This window comes from Lissotriton helveticus, chromosome 3_2 (genome assembly GCF_964261635.1).
Source record: "Lissotriton helveticus chromosome 3_2, aLisHel1.1, whole genome shotgun sequence".
In the NCBI taxonomy this organism is placed as follows: domain Eukaryota; kingdom Metazoa; phylum Chordata; class Amphibia; order Caudata; family Salamandridae; genus Lissotriton; species Lissotriton helveticus.
The window spans coordinates 221,667,908-221,688,683 of record NC_136062.1 but is presented as its reverse complement, the minus strand read 5'-3'; the positions used below and the strand labels follow the sequence as shown (position 1 = coordinate 221,688,683).

Sequence of the window (20,776 nt, the reverse complement as noted above, 5' to 3'; positions counted from 1 at the left end):
ATTGAGTGGCCAGGCACTGAGTCTGTAAAATAGATTGCACAAGAATATAGCTAGAATGCTGAGAAGGTGATTGTGAAAGGCATTAGTGTCAAAAATCATGTCTCTCATTTGGAATAAAGGAACTTGTCTTCTTCCATAGGTGACAAAGATCACTTGGCATGTCCTGACTAATAGATTTTGAGAAGAATACGTTTGGTGGCCTCGGATTTATTGTCATTGGGAGACGTGTGTACGTTTACGTAGTGTAATTTAAGCCTACAATGTTTTTAGCATGCAGGCGACTCATGACTCCTGTATAGGTTCCTGCAGTGCCCACCTGTGATCTAGCAATTTGACACTAGGAGATTTAAGGCCCACTTGATGAAAAAATAGTAAATCCGCACCCATTGATTCGTGTCTACAAGTAGGTGCAGATTTTTTTTTAATAAACAATTTTATTCGGTTTTGTACATTTAGAACAAACATTTAATGACTTGTGGCACCAGCCGCCTATTATCAGCCCATCCATTCAGGTTTATCAGTAAGCAAATAATGAACACAACCTGAGTCCTTTGTCAGCATAAGCACTAACCCATAATATTCCTACCATTTGCACCATGTTTCGGAGTGTTTTTGCGGGCATCCCCTTGCTGCATAGATTGACTTTTCCTATTGTTCGCACCAGTCTACCCATCTTCGCCAAACGGTCATGGTAGGGGTTGCAGGCTATTCTATGTGTGTGCTATGTCTCTCTTTGCCACCAATGTGGACAGTCTCACCAGTCTCTTCTCCCCTCGAGTGTCTCCCAGGTCCTCCAGGGTTCCTAGTATAGCAGTCTTAGGTGTCAGGGTGATTGTGCTCCCCAGGACTCGAGTGAGGTTGCTCCCATTTCAGTTCTAGAAGTTCTTAATCATTCCCAATGATTAGCCATTAAAGAAATCAGTGTCAGGCCAGTCTCACTGCGTGCAAGTTGGGCTCGCAAAGCTGCCCACTTGCCTTAGGAAATGAGGCATAAGATATGTGGCTTGTAGGTTGTCGAGTTGGGTTAGCCCTAGGCAGGAGGACATAGCCAGCTCCTGCCATCCATGCCTCTCGCCAGTCAGCAGTGCCAAGGGGGCTCACCCAGCCTTCCCATTTCTGCCTAGGGTGTGGGGCCCAATGGCTCAGTGCCTTAAGTACTAAAGTTGATAAATTTGGGCTATTTCACCAGTTGCGATATTCCCTGTGAGGATTGTATTTCTGGAGGTTCACCAGTTCTGTTCTGTATTCAGCTATTGCATTCCAGAGCTGAAGGTATTGGTGGTACTGGGTCTTAGAGAGCCTGAAGGGAGTCTGCATTTTCTGGAAGGAGCACTTGTAGCTTTCCTACCAGATGTCCCCTAGATTGGAGATCCCAATCCTGCCCCATCTGGTGAAGTCTTTTAATTGTGTGGTATGGCAGAGATAACGCCAACCCCAATGGTCTCTTGCCCTCCCGCCCCAAGCAGGTTCAGATTTACTCCATTTTGGAATACAGAAGCATTCCAATAAAAAAAAGCCTGGAAAGTTTGACACTGACTATGGTTTCCAGGCGTGATTCTGGAAATTTCAAATTACTTTTCCCAAGGTCTCCTGTCCTTTTTTGTTGTTGTTGTTTGGTCTGCAGGAAATCCATGTTTTCCCATGAAGAAGCCTGAAAGGTGAGTTGTTGCAGACCTTCACTGGAGTAACTTTCCAAAAAGTACCGGGGGCAGAGGGAGGAGGGGTCAAATTACAGTTTGTGATGGCCCCCCCAAATGTATCTTTATGGCACTCCCCACGTTCAAGGCAAACCACGCCTTGGAAGGCCCTCTTACCACCCACTGATGTTTACTTTTTAAATATCTTTATTTGAGATTTTTAAAACAACAACATAATCAAACATCATGGAGCATCCACGGTAAGGCTTTCAAAGGATACGCACGATAGAGCAGCGAGCATGCAGTATCCAGCATTTCAATAAACACTGCAGATCAACGGAGGGAGAGAACTCTCCCGCAGCCTCCATCGTCATTACAGCCACAACAGTGGGCGCCCCATAGCAAGGCAGGCCCAGCAACATAGGGCATTCATTCATCGAGAAGGCCCAGTCTATCCGGACACCCCGGACACAGCATCAGTCATTCCCTCTCCCTGGGTACTATCCTCCTCTATCTCAGACCCCGAGTCATAGTAGCGCAAGCAGGGTCCCCACATCTTTCCAAATGTGCGGGGACACCCCCTGCTTTTATAAGTGACACGCTCCGTAGCTATGTACATGTCCATGCCTGACTTCCATTCACGCAGAGTGGGGACCTCCTGTACGCCCCAGTATTTGGACGCTTACCACCCATTGATTAATGATTTCTGTGCACTTTCATGCTTATTATTGGGCAGCAGGTGTAAAAAATATATATTCACTTATATATATATATACAGTTTAATTCAGCTTTGTGAATCAGGCCCTTAGTCTTCTGTCAAGAAAATGATGCACGACGTTAAATGTTTCGAAATTCGTTGCATTCCAGCTACATCAAAAGCCTACTGTCCAGGTCAGCGATATCAGAGCTTGGTTTGCATCATAAAAAAAAAACATTTTTGAAAGAAGATTTCGATTTTAAATATTAATTCATGGTGTACTATCATCTTCAGAGGAGTATCCAGGCAGGACTTGTTAAACAGGGCAGTAAAGGGTTGTATCACGTTTGCTTTGGAAACCGAGGGTGAGCTTTTCATTTGCTTAGGTCCAGGACGTGCATCAATGTTGTGTCATTTTTAGATTCACGAAAATATAAGAGATGGATGTTTGAATCTCGGGCCTAATGGGGCTCCGATGCATACAGCAGAAGTTAGCACGGTGTACCAGGGTTTTAGGTTGACCTGAGGGAATGTACATTTTGAAAGACTTTTCAAGTCGTTGCTAGGGTGAAGCTTCCAGCATGCAGTCAGATGGCTCATTAAAGTATGCCAAGCCTGCTCTTCTGGTGGCTGCAAGGCATGGCATGTGGTTTTAAGTTGTGGTAAGTTCTGATCAGTGGTTTGCGGTGGATTAAGGCGATCCAATGGAAAGCGCAGATGATTTCGAGTGTGACGTCGGTGTAGCTTTTGTTTGGCTGAATTTATTTGACTTGCATGTGGCCTCGTTGATGTAGAGCGCTCTGCACAGGTGCATTGCATAACAGGCCTCTCTGCACATGCATATGCATACCTTTACTAGTGCTCACACATAAGGAAGCAATATGTAGTCAAAGCGTGATAACGTAGCAACATATCAGTTGATCTCATGGTGGGGTGGGTGTTACTCTCTCAGCAGGTAAAAGTGGTGGTGAAGGAGGTTCTAAAGAGGATTCTCAGTAGAGGGGGTTGTAGGTAGTTCTACTCGAGTTTAGACTGTTGACCTGGGAAAAGAGTGATCTGAGTCAAGGCAGAAGGAATAGAGTTAATATGTCGTTCAAGGACAAGTTGGTGAATATGGTTCTGGTAGTACCGGTCATAGAGAAAGCATTTCCTGAGAAATATTTTGGCCAAAAAGATGCCAGCATTTTGTAGTTCATCAACTTTAGAAATCCACTGGCACATCCTAAAATAATGAGACCCCTTTGTAAAGACAAAACTATATTATTATTGCAGTGTATTTCTTAAGTAAAGCAAGAGTTAACTTCTATGTTGTACAGTAATGATTGATGTTAGTTATGCAGAGTTCATAGCTTGAATATAGTAAAACTCAACTAGATGATCAAAGAGAGGGCCGACCAGTCTTAAATGGGAGATTTATTTCTACAAGTCTAATGAGTGCATCTCTCCAGGTCACGCTCCCTGCTTGCTATGTGTAGTGTGATAAGTAGTGTCCCAGCGAGTTCTTACACACCGTCAGACACCGATGTGTAGATTAACTGTGTCAGTTAAAGCAAAGTACCTAGCCTCAAATTAACTTAGGCTAGCAGACATGTCTGTTCTTATTGAATTCTGAAACCAAGCAGCGGATAATAGCTTCCGTTTTAGAGAGTTCCGCAGTAAATAAAAAAAGAAATCTTGTAAACTAGGACAGAGATCTTCCAACTCATACATTCTTATGCTGATGACTCAAAAAGGGGCACTTAGCAACTCCTAAGTAGAATTACTGATGTAATAGTGCACAGTACAATACAAAATGTAAAAATAAATGAAGCACCAAAAATATTTAAATAATCATCTATTATATTCTTCAATGGTATGTGCAAAATTTCAGAAGAGAAGCCGTTATCATATTGTGCAGCAATGTTAGCCTATCAGTTTATATTGAAAGGAAACAAGAAGAGACGTCACCTGAGCAGAATTAGGAAAGGAATTGGACAATTTAGCCCCTAGCTTAACTTTATGGGTGGTCCTTCATGGGCATATGGGGCCATATCAGAATTTCAAGTGCAGGGTCAGTGGTCTAGCAATATGCACCGTTGAAGATGCTGGCGGGAAGGCAGTATGGATGTAGGTGGGTCACACCATGGATAATGTCCATATTTCATGAAGATCTCTCAGCTCATTCTCCAACTTTTTCTAAGACAAAAAAGAATCCTCACCCAGTTTTTGTATGTGCTGATCTCAAAGTCGTAAGTGCAGATTTTGCTTGAAAAATATTCTTGTATACAAAATGAGAAAAATTTACAAGACTGATTACAGAGGGGTTTTCAAATGCTCCTGCCTTTAATTTTTGAGCCAATGAGTGGTGACCAGCGATGGTTTGAAGGAGTGCAAGGAACTGCCCACAACACTGCAAGTGCTCTCTTTTCCTGTGAGACAATCTTGGATGTAGAACTCGCTCATGTGTGTATCGATGTCAAACCTTTCTGTAGGCAAATACTCTGAGTACCCTCTCTGACTTTGATGCCGGCAACCCTAGAAAAGCGCCGGGTCAGATGGTGCCTCCCAGAAAGAGTATCTATGGAGGAAAAAGCCAGCAGGAAAAAAACTTCTAAATGGCAGATGGACTTCACTAGCAGATGGTACTTAAAAATGGACCCCAAGGCAGAGGGAACACAGGAGATTCCCAGAACTGCAAGAGCAATGAACAGGATTCACAGAAACTCGAGTGAGGAACACACCCACAGGAAGAAGAAATGTAGCGACGCAGGGCGCAAAATGCAAAATGGCCTTTTATACTGGTAAAACAGGAATTGCATCACAGGAAGGTACAGCTGAAATGATGGATTGGGAAGGAACACTGAAGGCAGAAGAAGCCGCCATCTGGGATTGGGTCATGTAAATTACTCAGGAGGATTCTGGGAACAAGAAGGACTTGTAACATAATGGAGATACTGACTGTGTTTACCTAACCAGCTGGAGAGAAATGGACTCGTGGGAGATGGTACCAGCGAGCCAGCTGCCGCGATGTGTGTAGAGGGAGGGACACGACCGCTCACTGGCCTCTCCCTCACCTCTCGGAAGACTTGCTTTTCACCCGCTAAGGGTGAGATCAGAGATAGCTGCTGTGTGGGCTGCCAGAACATCACATCAATAGATTCTTTTTTTGGTTTTTTTACATTTTTTTATTGAAACATATTGATAAACTGACTGATACCATTTGACATTTGCAGATCATGTTGTGTACATTTACATGGCAGCGTGTTGAGCGATACCTAATACAGTTGTGATTAATCTACCAACTTTCCATACATCAGATAGTGAAGTTTCCGTTCCTAGGTGGCCCCGTGGTCCCTTGACACCTGGTATGGATTATTCGCTTTGATCGGGTCGGAATCCTCAGCTGGAGGTTGCAAATATTGCCTCGGAATGTGTTCTATCTGCCCCACACCCACATCCATTTTAAGGGACAACCCTTGTGGATGAATACAGCCGCACCAATAGCTTCTTAATCTCTTGAATAGTCTGTGGAATTTTGAGTAAAAGCAAACATATAGCTAAGCCATAGGAGGGTTTCCTTCTCCTCAGAGGCCCACTCTGGTGGAGGGACTTAGAAAGATGGAAGATGGATCTGGGAGCTCGGGAATGTACCTTAGACAGGGTGAATTATTTATAGAGGCCACTGTAAAAGATTTGGAAGGCATGATTTCAGATTAGCCTCCCTGGAGGGCACAAGGGAAGAAATTAAGGACTGTAATGGTGAGAACTGTGCAATTTTAACAATTGTAAATTTAGAGGCCAAGGTGGAAAGCCTGGAGAGTAGTTCAAAGTCTAATAAAAGCTATATTCTGGGTTTCCAGCTCATGAAGGAGTCTGCAGACTTCAACTCACTGAGCAGGGTTTTCTGTGAGTTATTCTTTTGGCATGTGATAACACTAGAACCATTTCAGTGGAGAAAGATTCCCATCTGCTGACTAAGCACATAGGGAACAGAAGAGTGGTAGTGAGGACAGTGTTGGCTGAATTGATCCGGAGGCCTTTGAATGGATGTCAAGAGAAGGTAACTTTATATTGACGGCAAATGGATTTCTATCTTCTCTGAACTTGCCTTACTACTATGAGATGCAGACAGGACTGGAAAGTCATTAAGACAAAGAGAAATACCAGTGGACTGCAGGAGACCCTTTAGTTGCCATCAAGGCTGAGAATTCTAGATGGGGACAAAATCTACATGTCCGTCTAGAGGCCGCACATGACTTCTGGTCATCGATTGTGATGCTCTGTTTAACCAAAGCAAAATGCAATGTCCCTGCCTGGCAGGTTGAGTCGAGCATACTGTCCAATGAGGGCTGAAATTAGCAAGATAATGTTGAGACAAAATTCTAATATTTCTTAATTTATTACCAGGGATACATAAGTTGCTATTTTGATGAGTTATGGGTTGAGGTTGCTTTGCTGTGTTTTGTTCTTCCCGTGTCTTACCTCTCCCACCATTAATTGTCGTCTGGGCGAGTGATGTGACTTACTGTTTTTAGTTTTAGAGAAGTATTATTTTCAGGAAAACATTGCATACCAATGGGAGTTGCGTAGGCGGTAAATGTTGTCATTGTTGCTATACCATACACGAAGAAGTTCAGGCTAAATCTGCATTTTCTTTTGTTGTGCCTTCTTTTGAAATTGATTTGAAATGTGAAGAGAAAGGAGCCTCTCATATGTTGTCTCCTAGCTCTTTGTAATTCATGACATAACCCTCTATGTCTTCCTGGAATCTCTGCCAGGTCACTCATTGGCTTAACGCCGGCCTAAGCTAGTGGCAATTTCAGAAGAATGCAATTTACACTACTTAACGCTGATAATCCACTCAAAGCATGTTTATCATTTAATGGGCATAATTAAGAGCTATTGTAATCTAGTTTTAATTCCATAGAAGAAAACGGTCCCCGAAAGGCCAAGGGTGCATGTAAAGTTGCACATTGCCTTTAAAACTCTAGCTACTTAGCAGGCAAATATTATTATTCAGAAAAAAATGAATATTTATAGAGAACAAGGACTAGCCCAGTGGAGCGAGTGATAGGGAAATGAGTTGAAATAGTCTGCTCACATTGAAAATGCATTCCTGTGAAACTAAGCAGGAAGGTGGTATACATGTAAGGGGGTTGAGAGAGTAAGGGGGTGCTCAATGTTCTGTATAAACAAAGGAAGGAGTATCATCACCAGGCCAAGGCGTAGGTCCTAATGGGGTATGGGGAGATGGAGAAATCAAAAGAGAATTGTTCTTTTGTTAGAAGACCCCCTCACTCACCATGATGATGAAGCATGTCACCAACCGATGCTCAATGTTCAGCATGCCTTAAAAGTGCAAGCATGCAATAAAGGTCTTTGCATATGTGTGGGTAAACTGTGCAGAGACCAGAGAAAAGCCTTAAGTTGATGCCAAGGAAGAAAATATTAATTCTTCACAACTTGAAGTTGCTAGAAGAACATAAACAGAGTCATTACACACTGGCGGGTGGAAGGCTGTCTCGCCAGGTCAGCGGACTCCATGACCTTTAATCCCCTGGTGCCAAATGTATAGATCCAGGCTAGGCAGACGGCGGCCACTGGGCAGCAGCTATTCTGACAGCAGTGAACGTTGCCAAGAGGGTGACATTTTATTACCTCTGCCTGGCAAAGTTTTTTTTGTTTTCAAGAAACAAACTACCAAAAGGAGTGTTTGATTCTTAAAATAAATCAAAATATCCCTGATTGAGGGAGGTGGAGTAGTTGGTTGTTTGCAGGATTTTATTTTATTTGTATTGCTTTTCATATTCTCCTGTCCTTAACTATGTAAAATAGTCAAAGTCAAAAATTTGTATCTTACATGCGGCAGCTGTCTCTGGGATTCAGAGGTCTGCATCATATGTGCCATTTTGACAAATAAAGGCCTAGATGTATCAAGCCTTTTGCGAATCGCAAAGGCCGAAATTCGCCGAATTTCGGCCATTCCGAATCGCAAACGGTCTATTTGCATGTATGTGCGCCATATGCACACACATGTAGATTTCAGGGGTGCAGCAGGGTGTCTTTGAGACACCCCTGCACCCTTGAAATTATTCTCAATTTGCGATTAGCAAATTGTGAATCGCAAATTGAGAATTGTTTCACAATCATTCCTATGGGCCTCCTGGCCCATAGGAATGCATGGGAAATTATTCCTTAATTGCGAATTCGCAAAATGCGAATTCGCAAATAAGGAAGACTAAGAAATCGAAAAAAATAGTGATTTTCTACATACATTCCATTTTGCGATTTCTAAATAGCGATTCCTTAAAAATCGCTATTTAGAAATCGCAAAATTGAATGTTGATACATCTGCCCCAAAATCTTTTTTAAGAAAAAAAAATATCCTTAATTCACTGGGAAGTTTCTTCCTGTGTGTGAGGGGACTAATGTGCATTTTCCCTATATGAAACCACCATGCCTCGTTAAAAGGTGGCAGGTAGGGAATACCTGTCCCGGGTAGAGAAAAAATTCGATTTTCGACCACCCTAATTGGGTCCTGATGGCCTGGTAGTGGAGAGATCATCAGGTAAAAATGTCTTACACTGGGGTATTCAGCTGAAGTTCAAGTAAAGTCAATTCAGAGTTCCACAGCTTTAAATACATGGGAAACCATAACTTTAGCGGAGTAGGAACTCTGACGATTTATGGTGCTTCTCTCGCTCTGCCAAAATTTTGAATGACCCTTGTTTTATTATACTGAGCCCAAAGCTGGTGCTACCTGCCTATAGAAGAGGCAGAAACAGACTCAATATTTTCTAAAGCAAGCCACTTTTCTCTCATACCTCACAATTCTCTGCCTGTCACTTTGCTGAGTTTTTCGGGAACTCTGCATATAGTACGGAGTGGTCAAAACTCTGCGCACTCCACCAGGGGAGCTCGGTTCTACACCCACCCCTAGTTTTATCAGCAGAAATTCATGTTTAATTGAATGGCTCACCTGAACTTACTTGTGTAGCTGATTCCTATTATGTATGTTTTATTTCTGTTACAGACAGTGATGTTTCTAGAATTTTTGTAAATAACTCGGTGAACTTTTTTTGGGACAGGAAGGGTTTAAAACATGGGACAATTTATGTGTTGTTTGGCTTAGACTGACTAGTAAATAGAGACTGTATGAAAGGAGGTGAATGTTGAATTTGGTGAGCCCACCTCCTTTTGCGTGTGTGCTTCTTTATTGCATAATCGTATGGCCATTCGGCATTCGGTTGTTAAAGGTGTAGGTGAACCATGTTTCACGCATTAAAAGGTATCCAGTCCAGTGTGCATGAGTAGCATTATTCTGCAACATGTTTTAAATGCATTTAAGAGTATGAGCCGTAGCCATCTCAGGGTATTGTAAAATACATTTTTGCACTCATCCTCCAGTTTTTCTGACCCACATATGCCTAGAGCCTGTTCAATGGGCTTGTGGCTGGAACCCCTAGTATAGTACACTATATTCTTCTCCTGTTGTACCTCTATTTAGAAATGGCCATGACATCAGGAAGAGTGTATGTGTAAAACAGATCAATTAACATATTGATTTGAAATATACAGGACATGGCTAAGGTAACTGGACTATCGATAAATATGATGCAATAGGTGTTGTGTCATGGGTTGAGAGGAGGATAGTCTGAGGAGGTGTGATAAAACTCATAATATTACCTTCCTAATGGAAGTGATGTAGGGATTGTGGCCAAGAACATGACCTTTCTTGCCTAGTATGTGGCTACAATGAGCCAAGTAGGATCATGTTGACAGCATACTTCAGCAATGAGGTGCATATTCTTCAGCATACTCACCAGCATAAGGCTCGTTCCTGTCTATACTGTCACAATGAGCAAAAATACAATGGACTGAAATGCGACCCAGAGCAATTACCAGTGACTGAGATTAATTTGAACATTTCACTTTCCCCTTGTTTTAGGTCTCGGCTGTGGACAGTGCACATGCGCTGTCTGGAAGAGATACATTCTGTATCTACTTGTGGGCTTACAGCCCTCCCATAGGCTTTCCATTTGCTGGCACCATCATTGCTCCATTTTGCGTTCTCCCCATTTGTCAAGGGCATGCATACTTCATGGCTCTACCGGTGTTTAGCCCTCCCTGAGAGCACCAGCTAAATACTATTAAACATACGCAGCGGCCATTTTCATGCATTCTTTCAGGACTACTTTTTTCATTTTTGGAAATGGGTGACCGGTCCTGCCACACGCTTTTTCTTCAGAACAAAAATATATATTTTCTATTTAGTGCTTCATGACGCTCTGTGTTTAATAAAAAGAAATCATGGGTTTGGTATCTGCTCGTATATCAATATACTCTGTATTTAAGTGGTCTAACTCCCTGATTCAGGCTTTATTGTTGGATAATGACCCTGGCATACAGCCAGAAGGAAAGGCTGCATTACTGGCAGATGGTTTTCTCCATATCAATATGTGTGCATGCCACATCCTGTACTATGCAAACAAAACATGTTTATACAAAATGCGGAATAACATGGGGACACTAATGCTGTAGGTACGGATTGGATTGTATAAGAATCTCTCTTCACACATTTGCAAAGCACACATAAATTATAGCCTTCTAAATACATCAAGAGATATGATTTATAAACACAAAGCATGGTTTCTAGATTGTGGTAATTTTGTATGACCTACCTTCCTCGTAGCTCTCCGACGGTGCATGCTCTATAGCGTCTCCAACAATACGCTGTTAACAAACATTGGCAAAACCGATAGGTGTCGGTAATCTGAGAACTATAGGCGCTGGCAAACTAAAAGCATTTGTGTATGGCTCTGGGGCTGTTTTTTATTAATATACATAAATATATTATCGTTGCCAATGCCTATAGCTGTCACTTTGCCGAGACCTATTGGCTTTGCCAATGCTTGTTGTTTTTCTCATTCTTCTTGATGCAGCATGAACTAATCCAAGATCCAGAAAAACTCCAGAGGACTGGACGACAGAATCCCTGGGCCAGGGGTTCCCTGTCATTAGTAGGCTGGATAGGTGAATTGTGGTTGGAAAATGAGCAGCTGAACCACCACCCTTACCTTAGAGCACGGGTACTCATAGTACAGCCCGTGGGCTGCCAGCGGCCTGGCAAGCCATCCTTGGTGGCCCGCAGACCTTGCAGACATTGTAACTGTACTATAAAAAAAATGTAGAGTGTCAGCAAACACCGCAGCAGCGCGGACTCCGAGACACACTGCTCTACGGGGCCGGGCGATTCACAGCAAAGCCTCATTAGCGAATAAATGGTCTTTTAAAGACCTGTGAAGTACTGGGGTGCGGCTGTGTGTGTGCCCAGGAAGCTGAGGTGAGGAAGACAGATGGAGGAAGACGGAGGGAGGAAGACAGAGGGAGGAAGACGGAGGAAGGGAGACAGAGGGAGACAGAGGGAGGGAGACAGAGACAGACAGACAGACAGAGAGAGGGAGACTAAGAGAGAGGGAGACAGAGAGGGTGGGTGAGAGACAGAGGGAGAGAGAGGGAGGGAGACAGCGAGAGAGGGAAACAGAGGGAGACATAAACAGAGGGAGACAGAGAGAGGGAGACAGAGAGGGAGGGAGACAGAGGGAGGCAGACGGAGACAGAGGTGGACAGTGGAAGGGAGTCAGAGGGAGGGAGAAAGAGACAGACAGAGGGAGACAGAGGGAGACGGAGACAAACAGAGGGAGACAGACAGAGGGAGGAGACAGACAGAGAGAGAAAGAGGGAGACAGACAAAGGGAGGAGGGCAACAGAGGGAAGGCGTCAGAGGGAGGGAAACAGAGGGAGACAGAGGGAGGGAGACAAAGGGAGACAGATGGGGACAGACATCGGGAGACGGAGGGAGGGAGACAGAGGGAGAGAGAGGGAGGGAGACGACAGAGAAAGAGAGAGGGAGACAGACAGAGTGAGTGAGACAGAGGGAGACAGAGAGAGAGAGAGGGAGAGAGATAGAGAGAGGGATGGAGACAGAGAGGGAGAGAGACAAAGGGAGAGGGAGGGAGACAGAGATGGACAGAGATAGTGACAAAGACAGGGACAGACAAAGACAGATAGAGGAAGGGACAGGGGCAGACAGATAGAGGCAGAAACAGACAATGAGATGGAGTGGGAGACATAGGGAGGGAGACAGGGACAGAAAGAGGCAGGGACAGGGACAGACAGATAGAGGCAGAGACTGAGACAGACAGAGAGGGAGACAGAGAGGGAGAGAGAGGGAGAGAGAAGGAGGGAGAGGGAGGGAGACAGAGGGAGGGAGTCAGGGGGAGACAGAGGGAGGGAGAGGGAGACAGCCAGAGGGAGGGAGACGGAGACAGAGGGAGACAGACAGAGGGAAACAGATAGAGGGAGGGAGACAGACAGAGGAAAACAGAGGGAAAGAGAGAGAGAGAGGGAGACAGAGAGAGGGAGACAGAGGGCTACAGACCGAGGGAGGGAGACAGAGGGAGCGAGACATATAGAGAGAGACAGAGGGAGGTAGACAGACAGAGGGAGACAGAGACAGTCAGAGGGAGAGAGAGGGAGGGAGGCAGAGGGAGAGAGACAGAGGGAGAGAGAGTGAGAGGGAGACAGACAGAGTAAGTGAGACAGAGGAAGACAGAGGGAGATGGAGAGAGAGGGAGAGAGAGAGAGAGAGAGAGAGGCAGAGAGAGGGAGGGAGGGAGAGATGGAGGGAGGGAGACAGAGAGAGAGAGAGAAAAAAAGAGAGAGAGAGAGAGAGAGAGAGAGAGAGAGAGAGAGAGAGAGAGAGAGAGAGAAATATGTGTGTGTGCCGAGTCTGGTGGCTCAGTGGATGAAGGCGTACGCAGCAGGGGCATGTGTTCATCCTCATGGTCACAAATGTTTTTTGCTCTAGCCCCGCACCCACCGGTGCGGCCCTCGGCCACAAACCACACTGAAAATTTGACCCCCGAGAGAAAGTTTGTGAGTACCCATGCCTTAGAGCCTCTCAAATACATAAGTCACACTATTCTGAGAGTCATTACTTTAAAGCCATGATATTTTAAAGAGCATAGTAGACATTAGTAAATAAATGTGTGCCATTCCCCATGAGACAATATTTTGTGGTGAAGTATTCCATGACAGAAATCTGACATTGAAGGTTTTTTCTGGAAATGCAGTGCTGCTGATGTTACCGCCTTTTAAAAAATATGAGTACAGGAAATACTGATGTACACCAGAAACCAGATCCACGTATGACACTCTCCTCTTTGCTAAATATATCATATTGCCTAAGGTGCTATTTCTGTATATTGCAATATTTAAATTTAATTGCCAATTTCGCTGAATTTTTCGTAAGAGAGAGAATGGATTAAACACATATATCCAAATGTTTGATATACTTTCTAGTTCATGCCTCCAGGTGAATTGAGTAACTGCAGCTGGGGAAAATGTGAATATTACTTGTTAAGACGTGTTCCTCAGGATTGATAATTGTATTACTCTAAAGAATCCCGAAAATCATATTTATATCTTTCTTCCAACCAAGAACTTGTTATTCCCCTGGTGGTGCTCTGCTGAAAATGTTCATGTATTACTAAAAAATTCGAAAAAAAATCAGGATGTGGATCTATTGGCTTTGTTTTTCATCAATAGGCTTAATATTTTTTACATACAAATACACAGTAGGAATGTATGCATTTTTTAAAAGACACACTATTCATTGTACTAAAAACTGAAATACTCTTTATTGAATCTCCTTCCAAATAAACAATACCAGACCACTGTTTGAAAATAGTATTTAAAAATATAGGCACACATCATTTTATTGGTATGAGCAAGAAGAGACAATTAAAATAAATATTTACAATTGTGTGACATGTAAAAAGCATGACATGTTGTCCTGTTGTATATCCGCAGTAAATGTATCTCATAAATTGAAACATGATGCTTTGGCCAGCAAGACCATTATATAGTTATAAACAACGTATAATGTTTATACATGTCGATCAAAATATTTCCTATTAATATTTTCTCACAGGATGTCTTGATTTGAAATGTCTTGTTCGTGCGGTGCTCACCCTTAAAACCTGAACTGGGGTGGCTGAGTGAACTAAAGAATGGTGATGGATTAAACCCAGATCAGTTGACTGGGGTGAGTGTTTGATTTGTTCAAACGCTCCGTCCATCATCCCCTTTTGTATCACCCTTAAAACCTGGCATTGAAAAAATCACTGGTAGTTACTGAGTAGGCTGCATTAGGCAGCAGTAATGGTTCCAGTGGAATACCTGCATGGACGTTACGATCAATGAGTTTGTGCAAGTTGGTGATAAGCTTTGAAATGGTCTTGATGAAGGTAGAGCTTGATTTGGGGAGGGCTGTAAATCATGTGGAATGTGGCTGTTGTAAGGATGATGAGAGTTTCCTACAAAAATTATTGATGTTGATAATTGTAACAACTTCTTCAGTCGTGTCTTAGAGGACATCAATGTTGTGTTTGGCGGTCAGAGCAAATAAATATTTTTGATGGAGGGTTTGTGTAACTGGAGTCAAGGCTGGGAATCCAAAGTAGCCATGGCAAATTTTGTCACACCTGCCCGATACAATGCATAGTGAGCAAGAGCAGCGATCGAGCCTTGGGGGAGTGTTGGGGGAGGGTTCTCCTGCAGATAATTTGGGGAAAATGGCAAAAAGGGTGTATTCTACAACACATTTTCAATGAAATGTTCAATTGTTTTAGCTTTTAAAGCATAGTAAATGATTGCCTTACCGTGCACGAGGATACAACAATCTTTGTTGCAGCTCTTCAATGCTTCCCTCTCTATCACCTTCCAATAGTGCCTCTCACCTCTACATAGCCCCTCTCTCACAAGTATTTCATTTATTTTATAGAACCTCTCATACCAGGGTAGGGAGTCGGAGCACTTTACATCACACACACACACATACAGATACTATGAATAATATGATGGTAAATCAGTGTATATAAAATGTTACATAAGACAAAAAGGGACTACAAGGTGTAGGATTCATATCTCATCCATAACGGTAGGCATTTTTTAAGAGTGCTTGGCCTGGAGAAGTGCAAACTCGGGTTTTAGAACACAGTGGTTAAGGTTGGCTTTATTAACACCTTGACCACGGCACGAATTCTGCCGCGGTGCTGGCATTCTAATCAGTGGGTGGGGTTTGGACGGTCCCTGGCCGTCCTCCGCACACGTCCACGTCACGTGGGACGGCCAGGGGCCGTCCACAACATTGAAGGGGTTAATAAAGATTTATTTCTACCCAAACAAACCCTTTTTAGAAACATTAGGATACGGACTGGGAAAAACATACTTTTCTAATCTGCGCCATGCAGTTTGTATGCTACTCTTTGATGGATGTTCATAACTCACTGTGCTAGATTACGAATGTAACTTATGAACTGCATGGTAACAAAAGGATCTCTGTGACAAAAGCAGTTACCCACTGAGCTTTGCACATAAAATACAGTTCTGTGATCTGCATGGTACACTAACCCTATGAGCTACCTTAGATGAGCCAATCCGGTCACTAGACAAAACTCTCTGCAGTGGAAAGATTAATCACCAGAGATATCTTGACACGTTTACTGTTGTGTTCAGCAGTTTGTGCCATAGACAGTATGTTAATAAGTATGCTTAGTAAAGACATGCACTGACGGGACTTTGGAGGTTCGGGGGTGGACATGTTAAACCCTGGCCCACCAGTCCGCGCTATAATGATTGGGTGTGATGGGCAAAGATTGTGGAATCTTACTGGGACATGTGGCAGTGGGGTTGTGGCCCTCCTTCCTCTCTCCTTCTGGCCACTACTATTGGGTTCAGTGGGTCTGCTTCGTGCTGGCGAGAAAAGTCATGGCAGAAATGAATTGCCTGATGATCAATAATGCGGTAACACCCCTGTGTTTCTCCTACTGGCTTCTGTCTCCTTCTTTCCATAACTTGTCCTCTTCCTTCCGTCGCTCGTTCTCTTCTTTCCACACATGCCCTCCCCTCCCGTCTCTTGTTCTTTTTGCCAAGTTGTATCTTCCCTCCCTCGTGCTCTCCTTCTCTGCCATGGTCTCTTTTGACCCACTCTCTCGTTCCCTTTGTCTCTGTACCCTTGATTCCTCTTCCTTCATCTTTCCTCCACCGTTTCTCCCATTATCATCTTCACTCCCATGCTCATTAACTCTTCGTCGTGATTTGTTCTTGTCCACTTTCCCGCCCTCATTTTCCTTTACTTTTCTTTATTCCTCCGCTGCCTCCTTGCTTTCGGCTCCTGCTAGCTTTCATATATAGTCCTTCACTCTCAGTTTCCCTGTTCTCATTATCTCCTCTCCCCTTTCCTCTTCGTTCCTTTTCTTGACTTCTCTCTGCTTATCTTCTCTCCCTCCCCCTTTCCCTGCCTTCTTCTCATTAATGCTTCCCGGTCTCAGCTGTAAGCTTCCTCCCTTCAGTATGCAGCTCACCTCCGCGTGCAGGTCTCGTTAGTGGAACCTGTTCCCCTCTTAGCATCTGAGCAGACTTCTAACTAAGCCTTTAGCATAAGCAGTGTCCCGGGGGCAGATCTCGGGGGACACCGAGCTGGGTTTACATGCCATGAAGGCCGCAGAATCTCACCAGGTGATGCAAGGAGCTCGGAAGCTGTCGTGAGGCAACTTCTCTTTTGTCTGCCCGAGAAAATACCGCACAGAACCCACATTAAATTGAATTATTCCTGCAAAGCCCCAGCTAAAGCCTCCTCATTAAGGAAGTTCAGGAAGGGAGCATTTATACCTTCTCGTTTGCCGCCTGGCTGCTAAAATGCAGGACTTTCGTGCCAGCTCAGGAACTTCCTTTGAGGCTGGGTTGTGTTGTAAATAGTGTTGCATAGCGTTCCATGCTCCTACAAAGAGTTATCAGGTCTGAGCATGAGAAGCACTGCTGTTTAATATCTGATTCCTGTAATTATGGAGGATTGTGTTTATAATGTTTAAAATATTCAGGGGTGTAGCTTAGTCAGTGAGTTTCCAGGGGGGCTGGCGGGTGAATCTCACAATTACTAACTGACAACGCAGTGGGCTGGAGGGTGGAGGGATGAAATAACCAAGGTTTGGGATGAACTGTTTCCACGAGGAATAGGGTCAGTACTGATTTGCATTAGGTGGGTCTGGCACAGTGGGAGCCAAACAATGGGTTGGAATAGTACCCAGAGCGTTTGCCACCTAATAACTATTCACAAGTATTCATCCCATCGACTTTTGGGTGTTTGATTGGCAGTAGCAAGCCTGGAAACCTGGGACCGGTGAAGCTTTCCAAGCCAACTACTGCCAATGTTTGTAAATTCCAAAAAGCAGTACATTTGCATCAATTGAGGGTGTACGTCAGTGGATGCAGATGTACTACTTTTTTTGGTGAACCGGTCCCCCTATATGTTTATGATCCCAATCCAAAAGATGATCGCGTTAGAAACCTCTTACTGAAATGAAAACAACTAGAAACACTGACACAGACATAGCAGACCCGACTCAGGGCCCCCAGACCCAACTATCAAGCCAAGAATGCATTTATTTGGGGGTGTCACACATCAAACTCCACCCGCTTCCCGCCAAAGCTACACCTCTGAATGTATTAATACAGGCAATGGTGAGGAAAAGGGCAACATTGTTCTTTATATCTGTAACAGAACTGTGCAGTTAAAGTATGAATTAGTTGGTAATTCAAGGCCTGTCTTTCAAGAGTGATTGGGACTGTGACTAATCGCTGTGCTAGCAAATTGTATGTGCCTGGCACCACTGAAAGCCTCTCTAATCAAGCCATGTCTTTCTCTGTTTGTGTTTTGTGCAGGTGATGCAGAGGGTGACCACTGGAGGGTTGAGCATGCATAACCCAATCCTGGCATGCTGGCAGCCTATATTACTCCTGGTGCTGGGATCGGTCCTGTCGGGCTCTGCCACGGGGTGCCCTCGTCACTGTGAGTGCTTGGCCCAAGAGCGCTCTGTCCTTTGCCACCGCAAGAAGTTTGTGAGCATCCCCGAAGGGATCCCAACAGAGACCCGGCTCTTGGACCTGGGCAAGAACCGGATAAAGAATATCAACCAGGATGACTTTTCCAGCTACCCCCACTTGGAAGAGCTGGACCTAAATGAGAATGTTTTGAACTCCATAGAGCCTGGGGCATTCAACAATCTTTACAACCTCAGGACACTTCTCCTCCGGAACAATCGGCTGAAACTGATCCCTCTGGGGGTTTTCACTGGCCTCAGCAATCTCACCAAGCTGGACATCAGTGAAAACAAGATTGTGATACTCTTGGATCATATGTTCCAGGACTTGTTTAACCTCAAGTCTTTAGAGGTTGGGGACAATGACCTGGTCTACATATCCCACCGGGCCTTCAACGGCCTCACTAGTCTTGAACAGCTGACCTTGGAAAAGTGTAACCTGACTTACATCCCCACCGAGGCCTTGTCTCACTTACACAATCTGATCATCCTGAGGCTCCGCCATCTGAATATCAATTCCATCAGGGACCACTCCTTCAAAAAGTTGCACCGGCTCAAGGTCCTCGAAATCTCTAACTGGCCTTACCTGGACACTATGACCTCCAATTGCCTCTATGGGCTTAACCTGACCTCCCTGTCCATCACTTATTGCAATCTGACGTCCATTCCATATGTGGCAATGCGGCACCTGGTGTATCTCAGGTTCCTCAATTTGTCCTACAATCCCATTCTCACAATTGAAGGCTCCATGTTGCATGACCTACTCCGGCTGCAGGAGATTCACATGGTAGGTGGGCAGCTCACCATGGTAGAGCCTTATGCCTTCCGTGGCCTCAACTACCTTCACATCCTCAATGTGTCCAACAACCTCCTCACCACCCTGGAGGAGACCGCTTTCCATTCAGTTGGGAACCTGGAGACACTGATCTTAGACAACAACCCACTGGCCTGTGACTGCCGTCTTTTCTGGGTCTTCAGGCGCCGCTGGAGGCTAAACTTCAACAAGCAGCAGCCAACATGCGCAACTCCAGAGTTTGTACAGGGAAAAGAATTCAAAGACTTCCCGGATGTGCTTTTGCCTAACTACTTCACCTGCCGCAAAGCAAAAATACGCGACCGTAAGGCCCAACAGATCCATGTCGATGAAGGTCATACAGTGTACTTTGTTTGCAGGGCAGATGGGGACCCACCACCCACCATCATGTGGCAGTCCCCACGTCGACAGATTCTCTCCAGCAAGACCAACGGGCGCCTCACGGTCTCCCCAGATGGCACCCTTGAGGTGCGTTATGCTCAGATCCAGGACAATGGTACCTACCTATGCATCGCCAGCAATGCCGGTGGCAACGATACCTCCCTGGCCCACCTGCATGTTCGCAGCTACTCCCCGGACTGGCCGCATCAACCCAATAAGACCTTTGCTTTCATCTCTAACCAGCCCAATGAGAGTGATGCCAACAGCACCCGTGCCACCGTGCCTTTCCCCTTTGACATCAAGACTTTAATTATTGCCACCACTATGGGATTCATCTCTTTCCTGGGTGTTGTCCTTTTCTGCCTGGTGCTCCTGTTCTTGTGGAGTCGGGGGAAAGGCAACACCAAGCACAATATAGAGATTGAGTATGTCCCTCGCAAGTCAGATGCTGGCATCAGCTCCGCGGATGCCCCACGGAAATTTAACATGAAAATGATCTGAACTGAGGGCACTTTAAGGACAAGGAGACATCACAGATCTGCCTCGAAAGAAGGGAAGGCACGGATAAAGACACAGTTACCTCTTTTTATTTTTCTCCTTCCCTCCTCCTATGACCTTTGATCCAGCAGCCCCTCCCCCTTCCAAGTCTTTTTACTCGGACCCTCCAGAGCCGCTAACTGCTGGTGCCGCTCTTCCTCAGGGCGTGATTCTGACAGACTACATGGAGCGCAGCTATGGGAGGGGGCAGGGACTGTCCAACGCCAATCAGAGAGGGCCACCAATGAACTGAGCTCTATTACTTTACCAGTTTCAATACTTGTGGATTTTTATGGAAAACGAAATAAAAAAACATTGAAAAAATACCATATATCAGATCCCAATTTGCTGTGTTTGTAGGGGGCGTATAAGCCAAGGATGTGTTACTGTCACTCTGAAATGTGGATTTGTAGTAGGGTATGAATGGCTAAAAAGATACTATATCGTAATATGGAGAGCAAATGTTTTTTAGACGTTTTCTCAACCTATTGTGATGATAAAAAATATATTGCACATGTCTTCCATATTGGACACCCAAAACCACAACGCTTCCTGAAAGAAATGGCACTGCCTACTTACCCTACTTACTAAAACATCCTCAAATATGCTCTGACATATTTCTGTGACCCCCTGAACTGACTGACCAAATGTTTTATCACCCTATCCACCCCTAAATGCCAGTCCTGTATTCCCCTCTCCAATGTATGGCACTTCCACACCAAGACCACTCAAAAACACTTTTTGTGGCCTCCACCCCTAAGCGACTTGTCAACCTCTGACCCCATGT

The 20,776-nt window shown here is 44.6% G+C and overlaps 1 protein-coding gene across 3 annotated transcripts in view; it reads left to right on the top strand.

Annotated features, from left to right (window-relative positions):
- The window catches only part of LINGO1 (leucine rich repeat and Ig domain containing 1), a 981,448-nt gene extending 961,133 nt beyond the window's left edge, over positions 1-20,315 (top strand). For all 3 annotated transcript variants that reach the window (XM_078685081.1, XM_078685082.1, XM_078685083.1), the window contains one exon: positions 18,100-20,315. In XM_078685081.1, coding sequence (XP_078541207.1) covers positions 18,100-19,953 — 1,854 coding nt within the window. In that variant the 3' untranslated portion in view covers positions 19,954-20,315. The remainder of the gene's footprint in view (positions 1-18,099) is intronic.
- The last annotated feature ends 461 nt before the right edge of the window (positions 20,316-20,776 follow it).